Source organism: Lepus europaeus, chromosome 7, assembly GCF_033115175.1.
Source record: "Lepus europaeus isolate LE1 chromosome 7, mLepTim1.pri, whole genome shotgun sequence".
Taxonomy (NCBI): Eukaryota; Metazoa; Chordata; class Mammalia; order Lagomorpha; family Leporidae; genus Lepus; species Lepus europaeus.
The window spans coordinates 38,845,819-38,864,186 of NC_084833.1; the positions used below are offsets into that span (position 1 = coordinate 38,845,819).

General features: G+C 36.7%; 1 protein-coding gene across 1 annotated transcript in view; it reads left to right on the forward strand.

The window, feature by feature from the left end:
* Positions 1-18,368, forward strand: part of SLC5A12 (solute carrier family 5 member 12) — a 60,661-nt gene that overhangs the window by 22,720 nt on the left and 19,573 nt on the right. Inside the window, exons 5-9 of the mRNA XM_062198059.1 lie at positions 3,037-3,191; positions 3,311-3,451; positions 8,420-8,549; positions 9,310-9,398; positions 14,810-14,922. Of these exons, the coding sequence (XP_062054043.1) occupies positions 3,037-3,191; positions 3,311-3,451; positions 8,420-8,549; positions 9,310-9,398; positions 14,810-14,922 (628 nt within the window). The remainder of the gene's footprint in view (positions 1-3,036; positions 3,192-3,310; positions 3,452-8,419; positions 8,550-9,309; positions 9,399-14,809; positions 14,923-18,368) is intronic.

Here is an 18,368-nt window from a genome sequence, read left to right on the forward strand (position 1 = left end):
ACATCTGAAGAAATAACCTAGAGAATAATAGAGAGAGAAGGATATGAGAATATGAAAAAGAAACGTAGATATAAGGGAGACAAAATGGGGTCTAATTTATTTTCAACTGTGGTATCAGAGGAGAGCACAGCAAGAAAGGAAGACAGGACATGTTTAAAAAGTATATCTTGTCAAAAAAAAGAGTATAGTTTGAATTTATTCAGAAGTGATAAAAAACAAGACTCTACATGTTTAGAAGGCATAAACTGAAAGTGTAAAAAAGAAATCCACATGTAGATACATTGGTGAAACTACAGAACAGCAGATATAAATAAAAGATCGGAAAAAGAGCCAGAGAGAAAGGAGGTACCTTCAAAGGAACCCTTCACCCTTCAGGCTGACTTCTCAGTAACCACAATGGATGCCAGAAACAGTGGGATAATAAAAGCACTGAGGAAAATCATCTGACAACTTATAACTGAATTTTCAACAAAGTTTTCTTTCAGGAATTGAATATCAAGAAATAGGAATTTAGCATTAACAGATCTTTAATAAAATCATAGAGGAAATATTGTGGGAAAAAGTAAATGTATTATAAAATGACAGATTTAAATGAAAGAAGATAGGATAAAAAAATAAAATAGCAAACTTTTACTGATCTAGAGAAAGATTTTTAAAGATTAATGATTATTTTATATTATAATTTATATAATTTTATTAAATATTTATTAAATTTATAACAGCAAATGTACAAATAGCAATTATAAATGTGTGTATACATGTGTGGGGGTATAAAAATTGAGAAAAATTACTCCTAAATTATACAGAATTTGTAAATTAGGAAACCATCAATCAGACTGAAAGTATTTATAATCCTTGAAATTTGAGGGATTAGGGATTGTTTCAAATTTTGACTCAGTTAAAAACATGACACAATTTCAGAGATCCATTGAAGTAAAGCATTCAGAATGAAAAAATATGATTTTAAAAACTCTCAGTTCAAGATAGTGCTATCTATGAGGGGAAGGGAACAAATATATTATTCCTTAAATCTTGATTGTACAAAATACACAAAACAATACATTTGACATGTAAATTAATGTCTATTTTTGAAACTGGATTTTAATTTTAATTACAAAAGAATGATAGGACAACCCCAATGCTTTCTTTTCAAGCTAAACATGAAGGCTGTCATCTTTTCACAGAAGTTCTTGACACTCTGGAGGAGTAACTGGGGATGATAATTCTATTTTTCAATGTTAAAAATACCATGTCCTTTTATTTTCCTAGTGATTACTCATCTTCAAACACTTTTTAATGTATCACTTTATTTAATCTTTTGCTGTATGCTCATCCCACCTTCACCAAGCTCCTAAGGGATTCTATAGCTAGAATGCTGCAACACCTCTCTTTTGCTTCCTTTCTTCTTGCCCAGATATTTTCAGCTGAAACTCTATTTCAAATTACCTAGGGAATTTTTAAAGGCACTTAAGATGGCTCTAGCTAAGACCTTACTTAATTCATAATCTTGGTGGTGGGATTTGAACATTGTTTTCTTTCCTTTTTTCTTTATTTTTTTTTTTCCTTTAAGATCCTCAAGAGACTTTAAAGGGGAGCCCAGTTCAGTAACTACTACACTCACTAGTTTCATAATCTATCTGAGTTCTAGTACTGGATGTGGAAGTGACAGTCAAGTTATGCTCTGAAGTTCTGGTTTAATTACCCCACTATTTGACCATCTTGTAGCTTTAAAAACTCCTTTCTTCTGGAATATCTAGGACATTTCTTCCCAGTTGTTTTCTTCCTTCCCAGTCTTCTACTATCTCAGTTGCCTAAAAGTATTTGTTGTAACTAGTTGTACAAAAAAATGTCTTGACTTATACAAGCAGGATGCAAGTGATATCCTTAATTGTTTAACTTCCTTATGTGTTCAATGAACCATAAACTATATTGATTTTACCTCTCAAATATCATTTGAATCCATCAATCTATTTCCATCTGTATTCCACTTCAAACTGCTTATCATTTTTTGGTATGGGATACTGGAGTAAATTCTGAGCTGATCTTGACTCCTTTTTTCTATCATTCTGCAGTTCATTGTTAACATAATCAACTGTGAAGCAACTGGGAAGGAAACAAAATTTTTCATGATGTCACTGTCTTTAATGCTGTCTCATTGCTCTTCAGAAATAATTTAGCTGTCCTTGTCAGGGTTTGCCTGCTCTGTGTTTAGCAAATTCAGCAAACTTCCATATGGGTGTTCTACATCCTTTGATCTATATATTCCATCTTTCTTCCATTTCCTCATGGAGTTAAGCTTCCCCTCCTTTTATACACTGTGGCTGCCTCTGCTCTTTGTCATCTGTGTCTGCTAATTTCTGTTCATTCTTCAGAGCTTGACTTGACTGTCGCTTCCTCAAGATCACATCAGGACTCTGCTCAATTCTCCCATAGCAATTTGTCCTTCTTAATTTCACTTTAAAAAAAAATAATGGCTATATTATTATTTAATATCCACTCCTGTCACTAGATTATAAACTCTGTGAAGTTAAGTAAAGAACTTTCATTTACCATTTTACACCCATGCTATCTTAGAACTTGGCAAATAAAGATGATGGGAGGTAGGCATTTGGCACAGCAGTTAAGACACTGCTTAGGATGCCCATATCCTACATGTAGTACCTGGGTTTGAGTCATGCCTCTGCTCCCAATTCCAACTTCCTGTTATACTGAAAGGCAAAAGATGATGGTTTAAGTAATTCTGCCCCTGTCACCACATTGGTTACTCAGATGTAGTTCTGGGCCTTTGTATTTGGCCAGCTCTAGCCTACTGTTGAGGGCATTTGAGGAGTGACTGAACAGTTGATGGAAAATTTTTGTCTCTGCCTCTTGCCTCTCTCTACTTCTATAATATTATAATTATATAAAAAGAAAAAAATTCTCAGTGAATTGGGTTGAATGAATAAATGAATGATTATGTCAGCAGAGATGCTCTGTAGAGTTGGAAGAGTGATGGGCTTCATTTTCAAGAACTCCTATCCATTCTCTCTGTTTCAGGGAGGATTAAAAGCAGTGGTGTGGACAGATGCATTTCAGATGGTTGTTATGATTGTGGGCTTCCTGACTGTTCTTATCCAAGGATCATCTCATGTTGGTGGATTCCACAATGTAATAGAGCAATCAAGAAATGGATCCCGATTAAATATAATTGAGTATGTGCAATGCTACATTTTCATTCCTTATAAAGATTTTCTGCATGGCCTTATCACTTAAAATAATATTTGGGTGTCAGGATAATGTCATTTTTCATCCACTTTTCTATTCCTTATAGCTTTGATGTAGATCCTCTCAGGCGGCACACTTTTTGGACAATCGTAATAGGAGGAACTTTTACATGGCTTGGAATATATGGAGTTAATCAATCAACCATCCAGCGATGCATTTCTTGCAAAACAGAAAAGCATGCTAGGCTGTAAGTTAATAATCGAATTTTTTTTCTGATTTGTATCTTACCTTCATAGTACTCACACTGGTGTGTGTGTGTGTGTGTGTGTGTGAAAGAGAGATTGAGAGAGAGAGATGAGACATTCACTTAGCCTTTGCAATCACTTTTGGAGGAAGGCATTACAAATTACAAGTCTTATTTCAGCAAGAGAGTGGTGGAGCTGAGGGTTGAACTGAAGTCTATTTGCCTTTGCTGTTAGTTATTTGATGTCTCTGATTATTGACAAATTACTAGGTCAAATTATTTGTTGTGGGCAGTGATGCAGAATTAAATAACACTTCTTGTTCAACGTTTTCTAAAGATGGCTCTAATTACATATTTGGTTTAGTATGTGGCCTCTTCAACTGTTATTTTTCTCTGAACGTGTTACAAGGAAACTGAGGCACAATAAAATCTTAGAGGATTTCTTTGAGCAAACATCGATTCCTAAGTCAGGCAATTCCAATCCAGAAATGGTTCCAGGGTGCTACAGAAGAAATACAAGGGTTAGACTTCTATGGAATGAAAACAGAAGTAATTTATAGTTGTACAATTCCTCATTTGATCTCTCTTTCTGAAAAGTTCCTGATTATATAAGTTAGTTGGTGGCTTGTGATAAGTAAGTGTAAAGCTGTGTGTTTCTTTAATGTAATAATTTAAAAGAAGCAGCCTAAATTAAGCTTCACTTATGTTGCAAATCAAGCAAGATTAAGCTCACTTATGAAACTTATGTGGCTTTATCTTGTCAGGGATTCTTCAGGCCTGGTCTCCATTTTAATTTACCTTAAAGTTTCCAAGGATAGCTTAAAAATCATATAGCCCCAAGTAATATGGCAGCCATATGGCAATGTAGCCATTGTAGCTTTTGCCAGTTGACAATGAGCAGAGGCGCAGTTTGTCAAGCCTTTTCAAAGCTTTGCATGCATTACATGCTCTAGAATGGGGATCAAAGGAATTTATACACCCTTTCACAAAATGGGCAGAAATATGCCAGAATTGCATCTAAAATGATGATATGTGATGATTAGTGCTACTGTCCAATGTTCCAGTCCAGTTTATTTTTACTTGAGAGAGAGAGAGAGAGAGAAAGAGAGAGAGAAACAGAGAGAGATTTCCATCTGTTGGTTGACTCTTCCATGGTCAGACCTGGTCAAGATTAGAGCCAGCCGATAACTCATCCAAGTCTCCTGCATGGGTCACAAGAACTCTTTATTTTGAGGTACCACTGCTGCCTCTCAGTGTCTGATTTGGGAAGCTAGAGTCAGCCGTCAGAGCTAAGACAGGAGTTTTTTTTTTTTAAGACTGTAGACATATTGAAAATATTCTCTATAAAAGACTTCCATGAGAGAATCTATGGTGATTTAGTTAATACAATACAGGAGAAGGAATTCAGTCAAAATTATTAGTACAATTGAAGCGCACACAGCTGGAGAGTGGATTGTTGTAATGGTGAAATGTTGAGAGGTCTCATTTTTCACACAACTAGAACCTCAACAGCATTTCTTGGGCATGATAAGTCCACTCACAGCCAGCTGTGGATGTGGACTCTTATCTAGGAGGCTCTTCAAAATGCTGATTCACTGCTTTTGCTCAACTATCTGAGAATCTGTTATATAATTTAAACAATACATTGGGGCGTATGAAAATCTCTGCTACATGGGGAAAATACATCGTGAAACAGGCAAGTGAAAACAGATCTGTAAAGTTCATAATAAATGTGGTTGCAGGTTAAACCAGGAGCAGCTCATTATATTACACATTTAATTATACAGCCAAAAATGCTGATTTCTCACCAACTATGACTGTATGTTTAAGTGAGGTCTGCCTGGAACCTGGACATGTCAACTACCAAGTCACTTAGATACCATCCCAGGAAGTCCACTCCTTTTGTTTCTAGATCTCAGTTCAACTTTCAGGACTGTTGGTAGTAAACGATGCTGCTGTAAGAGTAGGAGGAGTTAACACAGGATATTGGGTCCCTTCCTATCATGTTCCATTTCCCAGCTAAGAACACATTTACATAGAGTCATTTTTGTTCCATTCTCATTGTGTAGTTTATTTTCTCATTGTCTTTTATATATTTAAAATCACCTAATTTATTTATTTCATTGCAGTGTTTATTACTTTCCTCTGATCCAAGAATATAATCTCTCTGAGTGTGTTCTGTACTGTTCCCTGCTACATCCTTATTATCAATAGTTGGACCCTTTACATAGACATGCCCAATAGCATTTTCTAATTGAATCAATGAAGTGGCCTATCTTACAAACAGGAGAAATGAGCCTGGTATAGAATCAAAGTCCATTACTTATGAGAAACAAATTCAAATACAATGACTTTATCAGTCTAGTGTTAATTGTTGAATTCTCATTTCTCATAGTGGACTCAAGAAGTTATAAAATTGTTTAGGATGATGTATAAAAATCCTCTAAATGTCTACATGACTTCTACATATTTCTACAGAGTATAAGTTGTTCTAGTCTCTTATAAGCCCTGCAAGTAAGGCTACTACACTCTTGTTATGGATGATATAACTGGCTTGGAGTGTTATGTGACTTCTCTAAAGCCATATAGTCATTAAGAAAAAAGTCTCTGGATTCGAGTTGGATTCTCTTTTCAAAAGAAACAGGGTAAATAGAATAATCATGTTGCAAAGTATTTCTTTCATTTAGTCATTTATTCCATCATTTCCTACCAAAAATAAAATAATTTAAGCCCCCTATCTGCCAGTACTATTCTATGATCTGAGAAGAGAACATTGTGTTTATTTGAGTGGGAAAAGCAGATAATAAACAAATGGAGATATACCATTGAAGATCATTATAAAGGCTATGATAACAAATCATTATAGGCAATAGGGACAGATAAGAGAACAGGGAATGACTACACAGATAAGGTTGGTCAGGGAAGCCTCTTGAGGTAGCTTGAACAATGGCTTGAATAAAGTTTGCCTGAATGGAGCTAACAACTAATGCAATTATGCAAGGTTCTTCAAAATGCCATGGAAAAGGTGAATTAAAAATAAGCTTATTTTAGTGCAAAGAATTTTAGAAAACCATGCATAATTTTTTTCATAGCACACATTATCCATGAACTTTTTGAATACTTATCATAGATATTGATTATTTTATGTAACGATTAAGAAGTTATAGGGGGCCAGCACTGTGGCATAGCAGGTGAAGCTGCCACCTGCTATGCCTATATCCCATGTGGGCACCGGTTCAAGTCCTGACTGCTCCACTTCCAATCTGGCTCTCTGCTATGGCGTGGGAAAGCAGTACAAGATGGCTCAAGTCCTTGGGCCCCTGCACCTGCATGGGAGACCTGGAGGAAGCTCTGGGCTCTTGGCTTCAGATCGGCACAGCTCTAGCCGTTGCGGCCAACTGGGGAGTGAACAAGCAGATGGAAGATCTCTCTTTCTTTCTCTGCCTCTGCCTCTCTGTAACTCTGCCTTTCAAATGAATAAATAAATCTTTAAAAAATGACAATAAAAAGTTATAAAATTGTTTAGGATGATGTTGTTTGTTGAACCCTCACCTAAAAAAATAATAATACAAATGAAACTCAAAGATAAACACTGTTAAAATACCCCAAAGTGAGGCTAGCAGTGTGGTATAGTGGGTAAAACCTCTGCCTGCTAGGCCAGTATCCCATATGGGTACCAATTGGAGTTCCAGCTCCTCCACTTCAAATCCAGCTTCCTGCTAATGGCCTGAGAAAGGCAGTAGAGGATGGCCTAAGTGTTTGGACCCCTGCACCCTTATGGGTGACCTTGATGAAGCTCCTGGCTCCAGAATTCAGCCTGACCCAGTCTCAGCCCTTGTTGCTATTTGGGGAGTGAAACAGAAGATGGTCAATCTCTGTTTCTCCCTCTCTCTGTAACCCTGCCTTTTAAAATAAATAAATAAATCTTAATTGAAAAAAGGAATAAGATTTTGATTTTCAAAGGATAATAATGTAAATGAAATAAAGTAGGACATTACAAAATCTTGCAAATTGGTATTATGCATGTTTGTATGTTATAGAATAAAATGAATTGTTCCAAATAATATAGGCTAGATGATTCTAAATTTTCATACTTTCTAGTGTCTTTAAAAAGAAATCAGCTTTGAGAGAGGGTGTTATGATTCAGCAGGGTAAGTCACAGCATGCGATGCCTGCATGCAAATCCGAGTGATTGGGATTGAGTGTTGCCTCCCATTCTAAACTGTCTTCCTGCTAATGCATACCCTGGGTGGCAAATGATGATGGTTCAATTGCTTTAATTTCTGCAACCTCTTTGGGAGGCCTGGATGGAGTTCCCGGATCTTGGCTTCAGCCTGGACCAACCCTGGCTGTTGTGCTTATTTGGGGAATGAAACAATGGAAGAAAGATATCTCTCTTTGTGTGTCACTCTGCCTTTCAGATAAATAAGTATAAACATATAAATTTACTTGAAATTTTAAAATTAAAAACTCAACTTTGACTTTCATGGAATGAATAACCCAAGTGAACGTTTCCAAAGTGTGTCTATTTCTACATTATCTCATTATCCTTCTGGAAGAAAAGATGTTAAAATGTAAGCTGGCTTTTTGACAGTTTTGTGAATTGAGTAGGGGGGAAAAGCATTAAAGTTATATAATATGAGTGATTAGTATGTGAAATTTCAGCCAAGAAAATATATGTCATACCACATATATTGAGACTGAAAAAAAAATAACCTTCCTATTTCAAAGGAAAATCCATTTAAATCTTACCTTATTTAGATTTGGTGGTCAACCTAAAAATATAATGCTCCCAAACAAAAAGTTGAAGGCAAATATGATTCTTAAAGGCTGTGGAATTTTACTTTACTAGCAAAGGGTAAAACCAAAACCAAAATCATAACCACATTACTTTGAGCCTTTGGTAATGACCTCACTACACCCTAAGATGACATAGAGGCTATCAATAGGTTCATCTGTTTTCTTTTTTAGTGCCTTATACTTTAACTTGTTGGGTCTCTGGATCATTCTGGTGTGTGCTGTCTTCTGTGGCTTAATCATGTATTCCTACTTCAAAGACTGTGACCCATGGACTTTTGGCATTGTCTCAGCACCAGATCAGGTATGGGTTCCCTTGGTTCCAAAGGGTAGTATCTGGAATGAGCATGTTTCTGGACATGGCTGGGCAATTCTGGTCCTTTCTTTAATTTGTCCTGGGCTTCAAACTACTTCCCAAGGACTGAGCTTCTTTCTTCACCTTTTGGGTGATACCACAACACAACAGGCTCTAATATGGGCAAGTGAGCTGGCAAAAAGAAGGCACTTCACTTTGTTCCTGAAGCCAACGCCTGGAGCCAGGGCAACCTGGGAGGAGTAGAAGATAGTCTTGAATGCTTGTACGTCAAAGCTGTATTTAGGCTGTTTTTCTACATGCCTCTATTCTCAAATTGAACAAAATCACACTTATTTCCACAACATGTCTACTCAGCTCTTCTCAGCATAGCTTATACATCACAACAATAAACCATATTAAACATTTTTAAATAAATCTCTGTTTATACAGAATATACTTGACAGAAACAGCCATCTCCCTTTGCTCCACTTATATCTTCAAATGTCCCTCTCTGTCATATAGGGGCTTCTCTCCCACACACCAGGCTATGGAGTGCAACCATAATGTGATTTCCTGAAGATCCATGTTATTGGTTTGTTTTTAGGGTTTAATTGATAACATTAAGGAAAAATAAAGATGAAAATGACATAAGTGGAAAACTAGAAAAATAAACTTCCTACTTCCTTTTTCTAAAAAGATACATTCTGACATTTAGACAATGATATGAATACCAGTAATCCCATCTCTCTCTCTTTTGTCTCCTCTTTAGTTGATGCCATACTTTGTCATGGAGATATTTGCGACAATGCCAGGGCTTCCAGGACTTTTTGTAGCTTGTGCCTTCAGCGGAACTCTGAGGTTAGTGGATGGCAACCCTCCATGAAATGATGACCATGATGAAATGGTAAGGGTGACAGTGGGATAAGTCAACAGGATTTACTAAACAGTTGCTGTGTGTCAACTGCAGTGCTGAATGCTTGGCTTGTATTTGTTCATTAATTGTCGAACAACATTTGAGAGTTAAACTTTACTCTTATTATTGTCAGCTTACAGTTAAGGATACAGAGTTAGCAAGCTAGATGCCCTACCCATTAGTAAGTACTGGGTTAGTAAGCCTCGATCTGTCCCTACCTTAACCCTCTCTGCTTCTTAATTCAACTTGTCCGGTGATGGCTGGTCCCACATTTCTCGTCACCTTTATGGATGTTGGCTCAGTTTACTTGCTTTTCTTGTTCCACTGCCATGTATGTCTGCAAATCAGTCTTTTGTGTTTCATGCACCCCAATTTCAATAGCTCATTCAGGTAGTTAATAACTTGAATTTTCTTGATAAAAACATTATTCTAAACACAAAATCCCTCATATCTTTATTCTTTTAATGTTACAGAAGGCTTATACTATGTTGGGTGCAGTTGGTGACATTGAAGGATATTCCAGCAAGCTAGACTGACTTAAGGTTTACATTATAATAGGGAGGAAATACAAGTGATATATAAGTAGAAATTAAACAAGATGTTTGAGTAATATAAAAGACATCACAAGGTGATAGCCTACAGAGAGATGAGGACTGAAGGTTTTAATTTTAATAGGATTTACAGGTTTTATTCTCTGACTAAATTATAGTTGTGTTGAGATCTAAAGGATATGAAAAAAGAGCTATATGAATAGCATAGGCATGAATCTTTATAAGGAAATGGACAAATACCACATCCCTGAAGAGTTCAACTGTATTGGCAGAGAGAGAACTGGGCCCAGACGGCATTGAGAGAGGAGTTGATGGGGATGAGTTAGGGGTAAGTAGGGAAGAGGTTATGAAGAGCTTCATGAAATGACAGAGTGCAGATTGCAAGTTCAAAAGGAAAGCATTCGAAAGTTAAAGGAAAGGGAGTGAACGAAGCCATGCAATTGAAAACTTGGTCTTCTGTGTGAGGAAGGGATACAATAAAAGGTAGAGTGATAAAAGAGGACACCATGTTTGGAGGCTTTTGCCTTAATCCAGGTGGGAGATGATAATGACATATGAACATCAGTTTTGAAAGTAATAGACTAAAATATAAAGATGTGCTCATAACTTTTACTTAGGCTAGACCTTCTACCTATGAATCAGAGACTCAACTGGGGAAAAATCCCCATTCTGCTTTGTGGAGCTCAGGTGGAAAAATCAATGATAGGCCTGGGCAAAACCAATTTTTAAGATTATGAAATGATCAAGCACTAGAAAGCAAATAGTACTGGAATGTGCAAGTAATAAGTTAATATCTTTCATATCTCCCATCTAGAATATAGAATTGATCATTATTAATCATTTTTTGTTAAGCCAGATTATTTCTGTATTATATATATATATACACACACACAACACACATACACTTCAAGTGTACACAAAAGAGATAATGCTGTATATACTGCTTCATTTTTTTATTTAATTAAATAATAAAATTTAGAAATCATTTCATATGGCCATATATTCTTTAATCACTTTACTGATCTACCATCATTTATTTGAACAGTCATTTCAAGAAGGGTATTGCTAACAGTGTTATAATGTGTATCTCAGCATCATTTTAGAAAGATATATGTAGGCTACTTTCCAAGGAGTGGAATTATTGTGTCAAAGTGTATATTCAATCTAAACATTGTTAGATATTGCTAAATTGCCCTTCAAAAATGTGCACCATTTTTATAATGAAATCATTTTTTGGGGGGGACAGTCAGAGTGGACAGTGAGAGAGAGAGAGACAGAGAGAAAGGTCTTCCTTTACCGTTGGTTCACCCTCCACTGGCCGCTGTGGCCAGCGCACTGTGACTGGCGCACCACACTGATCCAAAGCCAGGAGCCAGGTGCTTTTCCTTGTCTCCCATGGGGTGCAGGGCCCAATGACTTGGGCCATCCTCCTCTGCACTCCCAGGCTAAAGCAGAAAGCTTGACTGGAAGAGGAGCAACCGGGGTAGAATCCAGCGCCCCGACTGGGACTAGAACCCAGTGTGCCGGCGCCACAGGTGGAGGATTAACCTATTGAGCCGCGGTGCTGGACTTATAATGAAATCATTAAATTGCCTCCTTCCCCACAGAACTACCAATATAGGGTAATATCAAACTTATAAAATTGCCAATTTGATATATAAAATTGTGATAACTAATTTTAATATAAAATACATCAATCATAAGTGAGATTACTGTCTCTACTTTTATTGACCATTTATATTTCTTTTTCTGTAAAATTCTAGTTCATATTCCTGGTAATTTTTTTCCTCTGAGATTTACATTTTATATATAAGAAAAGAACCATATTGTCATATGTCAAAAACATATTTTTCTTATTTGTTGTCTACTTGCTTTGTTCATAATATTTTTGAGCCCATAGAAACTTTAATTCATATTAATTAATTTTCAAAATTATGACATAAGTGTTAACAACATACACAGCAATGCTTCTCTATTTTATGATTATGAATAACCATCCAGGCACAATTATAGTGTATTTGTATCACATAGTATTTCAGTACTAAATACTGAAATTTCTAATGCATCTAAACTATACACGGGTTATGAGAAATTGAGTGGAGCTTTTGCTTTATTTTCCTTCTAAATTATTAGTGAATTATATCTTTATTTTTGAGTCACTAATTGTGCGGGCCTGCCACACCAGTCGAACGGAACCTGAAGGAGGGAGTGGGAATGAAAAGAGGGACAAGGGCGCAGAGAATGGAGCCAAGACAACAAGGCTGATCAAGGCTCATTTATTTCAGTGTCTCAGCAGTATTTATACATAACCAGCTGTAGCTCAAAGAAGCACAAAAGATAACAACATATACAAGCAACTTATTGGGGCCTCCGGTAACACAGATAATTTTAACAGAGTGTTCTTGATCATCATCCTCCTTCAGAATGGGAGTATGTGACTTTCTTATCCCAAGAATTCCACAAGCCAAGGTTGGCCTTAACTTGTCCAAAGGATGCCTACAGATAAGCAATCTTTTCATCACTCATTTGAAATACTACTTTAATTATATCCTACATTCTTCCACGTATTTCTTCCATGTATTTCTGAATTCTTTTTTATATTCTTTTGATCTTTTGTTCTGTTGCTATGGCACTACTAGTAATTTTAACAACTGTGCTTTAAAATAATTTAGCATCCATTAGGCTAGTGCCTTTGTATTACTTTTCTTTAACAAAATTTCTTGATATATAAGGCTTTTCCCTGCTTAATCATTTTTAATCAATTTTTTAGAGTTATTTTCAAATTATATACCTACAAGTACTTTTGAATTTTTCTCTTTTTTTCAATTTTTTTTTTTATTTGACAGGTAGAGTTACAGATAGTGAGAGAGAGAGTCAGAGAGAAAGGTCTTCCCTCTGTTGGTTCACTCCCCAAATGGCTGCTACAGTCGGCGCTGCTCCAATCCGAAGCCAGGAGCCAGGTGCTTCTCCCTGGTCTTCCATGCAGGTGCAGGGGCCCAAGCACTTGGGCCCTCCTCCACTGCCTTCTCAGGCCACAGCAGAGAGCTGGACTGGAAGAGGAGCAACTGGGACTAGAACCTGGCACCCATATGGGATGCCAGCACTGCCGGCGGAGGATTAACCAAGTGAGCCATGGCGCCGGCCCCTGAATTTTTCTCTTCTAATAGTTACACTCCCTTTTAATTCTCCTGTATAATTGTGCTTTCAGAACAATGATCAATAAAAATAATAGCAGAAATTTTTGCTTTATTAGGTACTCTTAAGGGATAGTTCTTGTATTTTATGAGTAAATATGATACTGATTTTTGGTGGAAAGTTATTTATATTTAATAATATTCATAATATTGACAAAATTCTAGAAAAAGAAAATAAATTCACAAAATACACAAAATTATGCTAAAATTTTAGCATTTTTATTTATGGCTTGCACTAAAAAATTAAAGTGGTATTGCTCTGTGGTGTTGATATTAGCATCCCAAGGAAAATAGGGACAGAAAAAATGAGTACCAGAGGATCAAACATGAGTAGGATGATACTCTTTTTTTTTTCTTGTCTCTCGCTCCATAGCTTTTTTCTCCCTTACTTTAAAACTAACTCTCTTCATACGGGAAAAATATAGCTGTAAAAGGTTAACTTACCTTTTCGAGAATTCTCATCCTCTTGATCCTAAGTTGAAAAATTCCAAGGAAGGGACACATTGGGCAGGATATGCTATGGGTTATGGGAACTTTACTACTGCTAAAATGACAAGGAGTGTGTGGGGATAGGAAAAATGAAAGAGTGGAGGTAGACCAGGTATGTGGTGGTGGTTAAGGGATGGAGAAAGAAGAGATTTCCACAATTCTGTAGCAGTTTTAGAATTTGAGAAGTTGATAGGGACACATCTGATGGTCAAAGCAATGCAGTAGAGGTCCTACAAACAAAAACTGTCTGAGCTAAATTCTGCTATGTGCTTCTTCCCATCAAGGGAATATTAATGTTTGAATCTTTCACATGATACATTATCAACGTTTTTGAGAGTGTAGAAGCATCTGACTTTTATGGGGTGGTGGATAAAAGAGGAAATCTGGCAGGGAACAGACACCATGCCTTTATTTTTAGGAAAATGGAATGGAACCCCAAAGTACTAAATTTATATTCCCAGAAATGGTGTTGGGAAGTTTCTGTTTGCTAGCTATGTCATTTAGGGAGGTAGAGCTGTATGTTATTTTGAAGTGGGCATGTAGGACATACTCTCACAACAACTTCACAATTTAAATCAGCTGTATAACTGGTATTAAATGTTTGTGTCTCTAGAATATAAGCTCTATGTCTTTCCAAATCACCATTGCATGCCTTGTACCCAGAATGAATAAAACGCTACTGTATAGACAAATAAATTATAAAGAATGTCAAACTACACTGATCCCTTGATTAAGATAATCACTACTTCCTACCTCCACTGCAACATCAACACTCATTCATACACACACACACATACACTCAATCACACATGCACACAATTTCTCTGCTACTCTGTGGTTACTCATCTAACATCTTGTTAAGGGAAGTTAATGGGAGGTACAGCATAGCATTCTTCCTTCTTCAATGGAGTTTGTGGAAGAACTGGAAAGCATTAGTACAGAAGTAGCTTTGCAGAGTGAGTGAGCAGGTCATGCAGTATATGATTACCAAGATATGGACATATACCTATATCTCTTTTTTTTCTAGAACTATGCCTTGGCTGTCCACCCTGAACAACAAAAAGACTGGTGGTGACTCACCCTTATTTAGCTTTGATTATGTTCTCTTTTCTTCTCCTGTAGCACTGTAGCTGCAAGCATCAATGCCTTAGCAACAGTGACCTTCGAAGACTTTGTCAAGAGCTGTTTTCCCCATATTTCTGAAAAGAAGAGCACCTGGATCAGTAAAGGATTATGTAGGTACAGCTGGTGGACCTGAGTCATGAAATGCACATGCAGTAAACTCCAAAGCTCTGCACGTTCCATTCAAGATACACTTACACAGGAACACATGCAAACTGAGTTACTTGAAGAATCTCACATGTGGATTCTTTTTTTTTTTAAGATTAATTTTTATTTATTTGAAAGTCAGTTATACAGAGAGAGGAGTGGCAATGAGAGAGAGAGAAAGGTCTTCCATCCCCAATTGGCCCCAGTGGCCCGAGCTGCGCCGATCCAAAGCCAGGAGCCAGGAGCTTCTTTCAGGTCTCCCACATGGGTGCAGGGACCCTAGGACTTGGGCCATCTTCTACTTTCCAAAGCCATGGCAGAGAGCTGGATGGTAAGTGGAGTAGCCAGGACTCGAACCAATGCCCACGTGGGATGCCAGCACTGCAGGTGGCAACTTTACCTGCTACACCAGAGCGTAGGCCCCATATGCAAATTCTTTTCTTTCCAAACATACGCGGGGGATCCAGGAAGGATTTACTTTACACTGTCATTTTTTAGGTGCTCATCTGTGCTAACCTGTACTCCACACTCCCAATATTATCTCTTCATTATGTTAAGTGTTGATCATATTAGTCCTGTTAGGAAGAAATTCTTTTTCTGAAAAATCATTACTTATTCTGAAGCTTTCAGAAACTTCAGCTCAAAGAAAAATTGCTCCATGCTTAATCACACAATTGCATGCTATGGTTATTATCACTGCTACACTTATATTGAATAGTAGTTTTATAATGTCTACTTTTTTAAAAACATAAGCAAATTTATACTTATTTTCTTATTATAGAAAATGTAAATATTTTGGCAAATATGCATATTTATTAAAAATTTTCTATTTTTCCTAATGCAATATAGTGAATTTTTTCCTGGACCATTATATATATTTTTGAGGACACGGTATTTGAAGGGTTACATAATATTTTATCAAATGGCTTATTTACTTTATTTTATTTTACTGCTACTTCTAAAAATTATTTTTCATTTTTGCAACTCTTTGATAAAGCCCATATACAGAAAACATTGACTACATTCATATTTTCCCTTAGTACAAACTTCCAAAAAAAAAGTACCATCTAAAAATACAAATTCAGGGCTGGCATTGTGACATAAGGAGTTAAGCCATTGCCTGCAATTCCAACATCACATATGGGTGCCTATTCATGTCCTGGCTGTTCCACTTCTGAGCCAGCTTCCTGCTAATGGCCTGAGAAAAGCAGCAGATTCCCTTACCAAAGTCAAAGTATTACCCTTGTCCTAGAAAGTTTTCCCATGCCCTTTCCAGTCATTCCATGCCCCCATTCCTCGCAAGAAGCAAGCACTATTCTGATATTTTCCACTATAGATTAGTTGTATCTCTTCAAAAATGCCATATGAAAGGGATCACACAGTATGCACATTTATTTTTCATGACTCTTTTCAAAGCACCATGCTTGTGATATTAATTTATGCTATTTTGTGTGTAAATAATTCATACATGCTTATTGTTGAGTTTCATACCATATATGGATAGGCTCAAAGATTTTTTTTGAAGTCTACAGTTGTCCCTTGGCATCCACAGAGGTCAGGTCCATGACCTCCTTGGATAACAAAATCTTTGGAAGCTCAAGCCCCAGTATTTACAGAGTATTTGTACATAAACTACAAATAATCTTCCATATGCTTTTTGCTAGATTACTTATAATACATAATGCAATGTGAATGTCAGGAAAATAGCTGTTATAATATATTGGTCAGGGAATAATGACAAGAAAAAGTCTGTACTTGTTCAGCACAGACATACCTGCTTTCTAAAATATTTTTGATCCTTGGGTAGTTGGACCCTTAATTGCAGAATCTGGGGATTTGAAGGGCTGACTGTATGTATCTATTGATGGTCCTGGACTGTTTCGGTTTAAGGTTATTATGAACACAGTTCCCATGAGTACTCTTGTACAAGTCTTTTTCTGAACATGTTTTCATTTCTCTTTGATTAGCAACTTGAGATTGCTTGGTCAGCCATTCTTTCCTAGTAGCCCTTCCTTGTAACATCTGGATCCATTGTTATTTAAATATTGTATTGCACTTTACCTTGTTGTTTAATGTCACTTATTTGCTGTTGACCTGCATTTGTTTGCTTCATTGACTGTGTGTATTCCTACATCATATTGAGACCACTAGTTTTTAAGAACTTTTCTTTCCTGATTCTTAAGATGAACTACTTCCAGCAAGTGTGCTCCTTGAGCTTTTAGGTTAATATATTCCTTACCTTCTCTGGCAACATTTTGCATAGATTACCTTTTCTATTTTACTTATGCTGACATTATCTTTATACATTGCTGAGATTCACCTAACTTTTACTCAAGATCTGAGTTAGAACTACTGGCATGTAGATGATGTTGCTGCTCCCAGTACAGTTTGTAATTCCTTCCAGATATTCTTGGATATATTGGATTGAGGTAGAAGTTTATTGTATGCCCTGTGTTTTGTTTCTGATCATTTGAGTTGATGGTAGCCCTGGGGTAAAAAAAAAAAAAACAAAAAACAGAAAACCAACCAACCAACCAAACAAACAAACAAAAACAGCATTTGCTATAACTGTGCAGTTTTTTCTCTCTCTCTCACCTTCATTGCTTTGTTTGAAGGGCATTGTTACACCCCAAGCCTTTATGAAGGCCCACCAATTTCCCCCTAAACTCCCTGCATTCCAGATGCAGATTGCTGTGAAGATTTCTCAGGGATGCAACTGAATCAGTTCTGGACTTAGAAAAACAAAAGGTAGAACCTTTGAGTTCAGAAGTGGGTACCTAGAGTCTCATTTGAACAGATAACTGTTGGACCATCTAGAGGGAAATCTTTTGTTCTTTGCTTCAGGCAGGTAGAGCTGTCCAGTTTTCAGGAAGTAATGCAGACTGTAGACAAAAATTGTTTTCAGCAATCTACCTAGTTTAAAGAGAGTGGACCATTTTAAAATTTCAATAAGTGCTTATTCATCAAACTTGGCTTTTAGTGTTACTGCAATTTCCTTATTTTTGAGAAACTACATCAAAAGTTGTTAGGGGGTAGGTAGTTGGTCTAGTGATTAGGATGCCTGTGTCCCGTATCAGAATCCCTGGGTTCAAGTGGAGGCTCCCTATTGCAGTTCACTGCTAATGTGGACTCTGAAAGGCAGTGGTGATGGCTCAAATGAATTATTTCTCGCCATCACGTGGGAGACCTGGACTGAATTCCTGAATCTTGGCTTCAGTCAGTCAAGGTCTAGCTATGGTGACCATTTGGGAAATGACCAGAAAACAGGGTGTTTCTCTCTCTCTCTTGTATTCTTTCCAAAAACAAAAACAAACAAAAATTTTATTCATAGTTGCTACTCTTATTTAATTTTAAGTTTCTTTCTTTTTTTTTTTTACTTTTGACAGGCAGAGTGGACAGTGAGAGAGAGAGA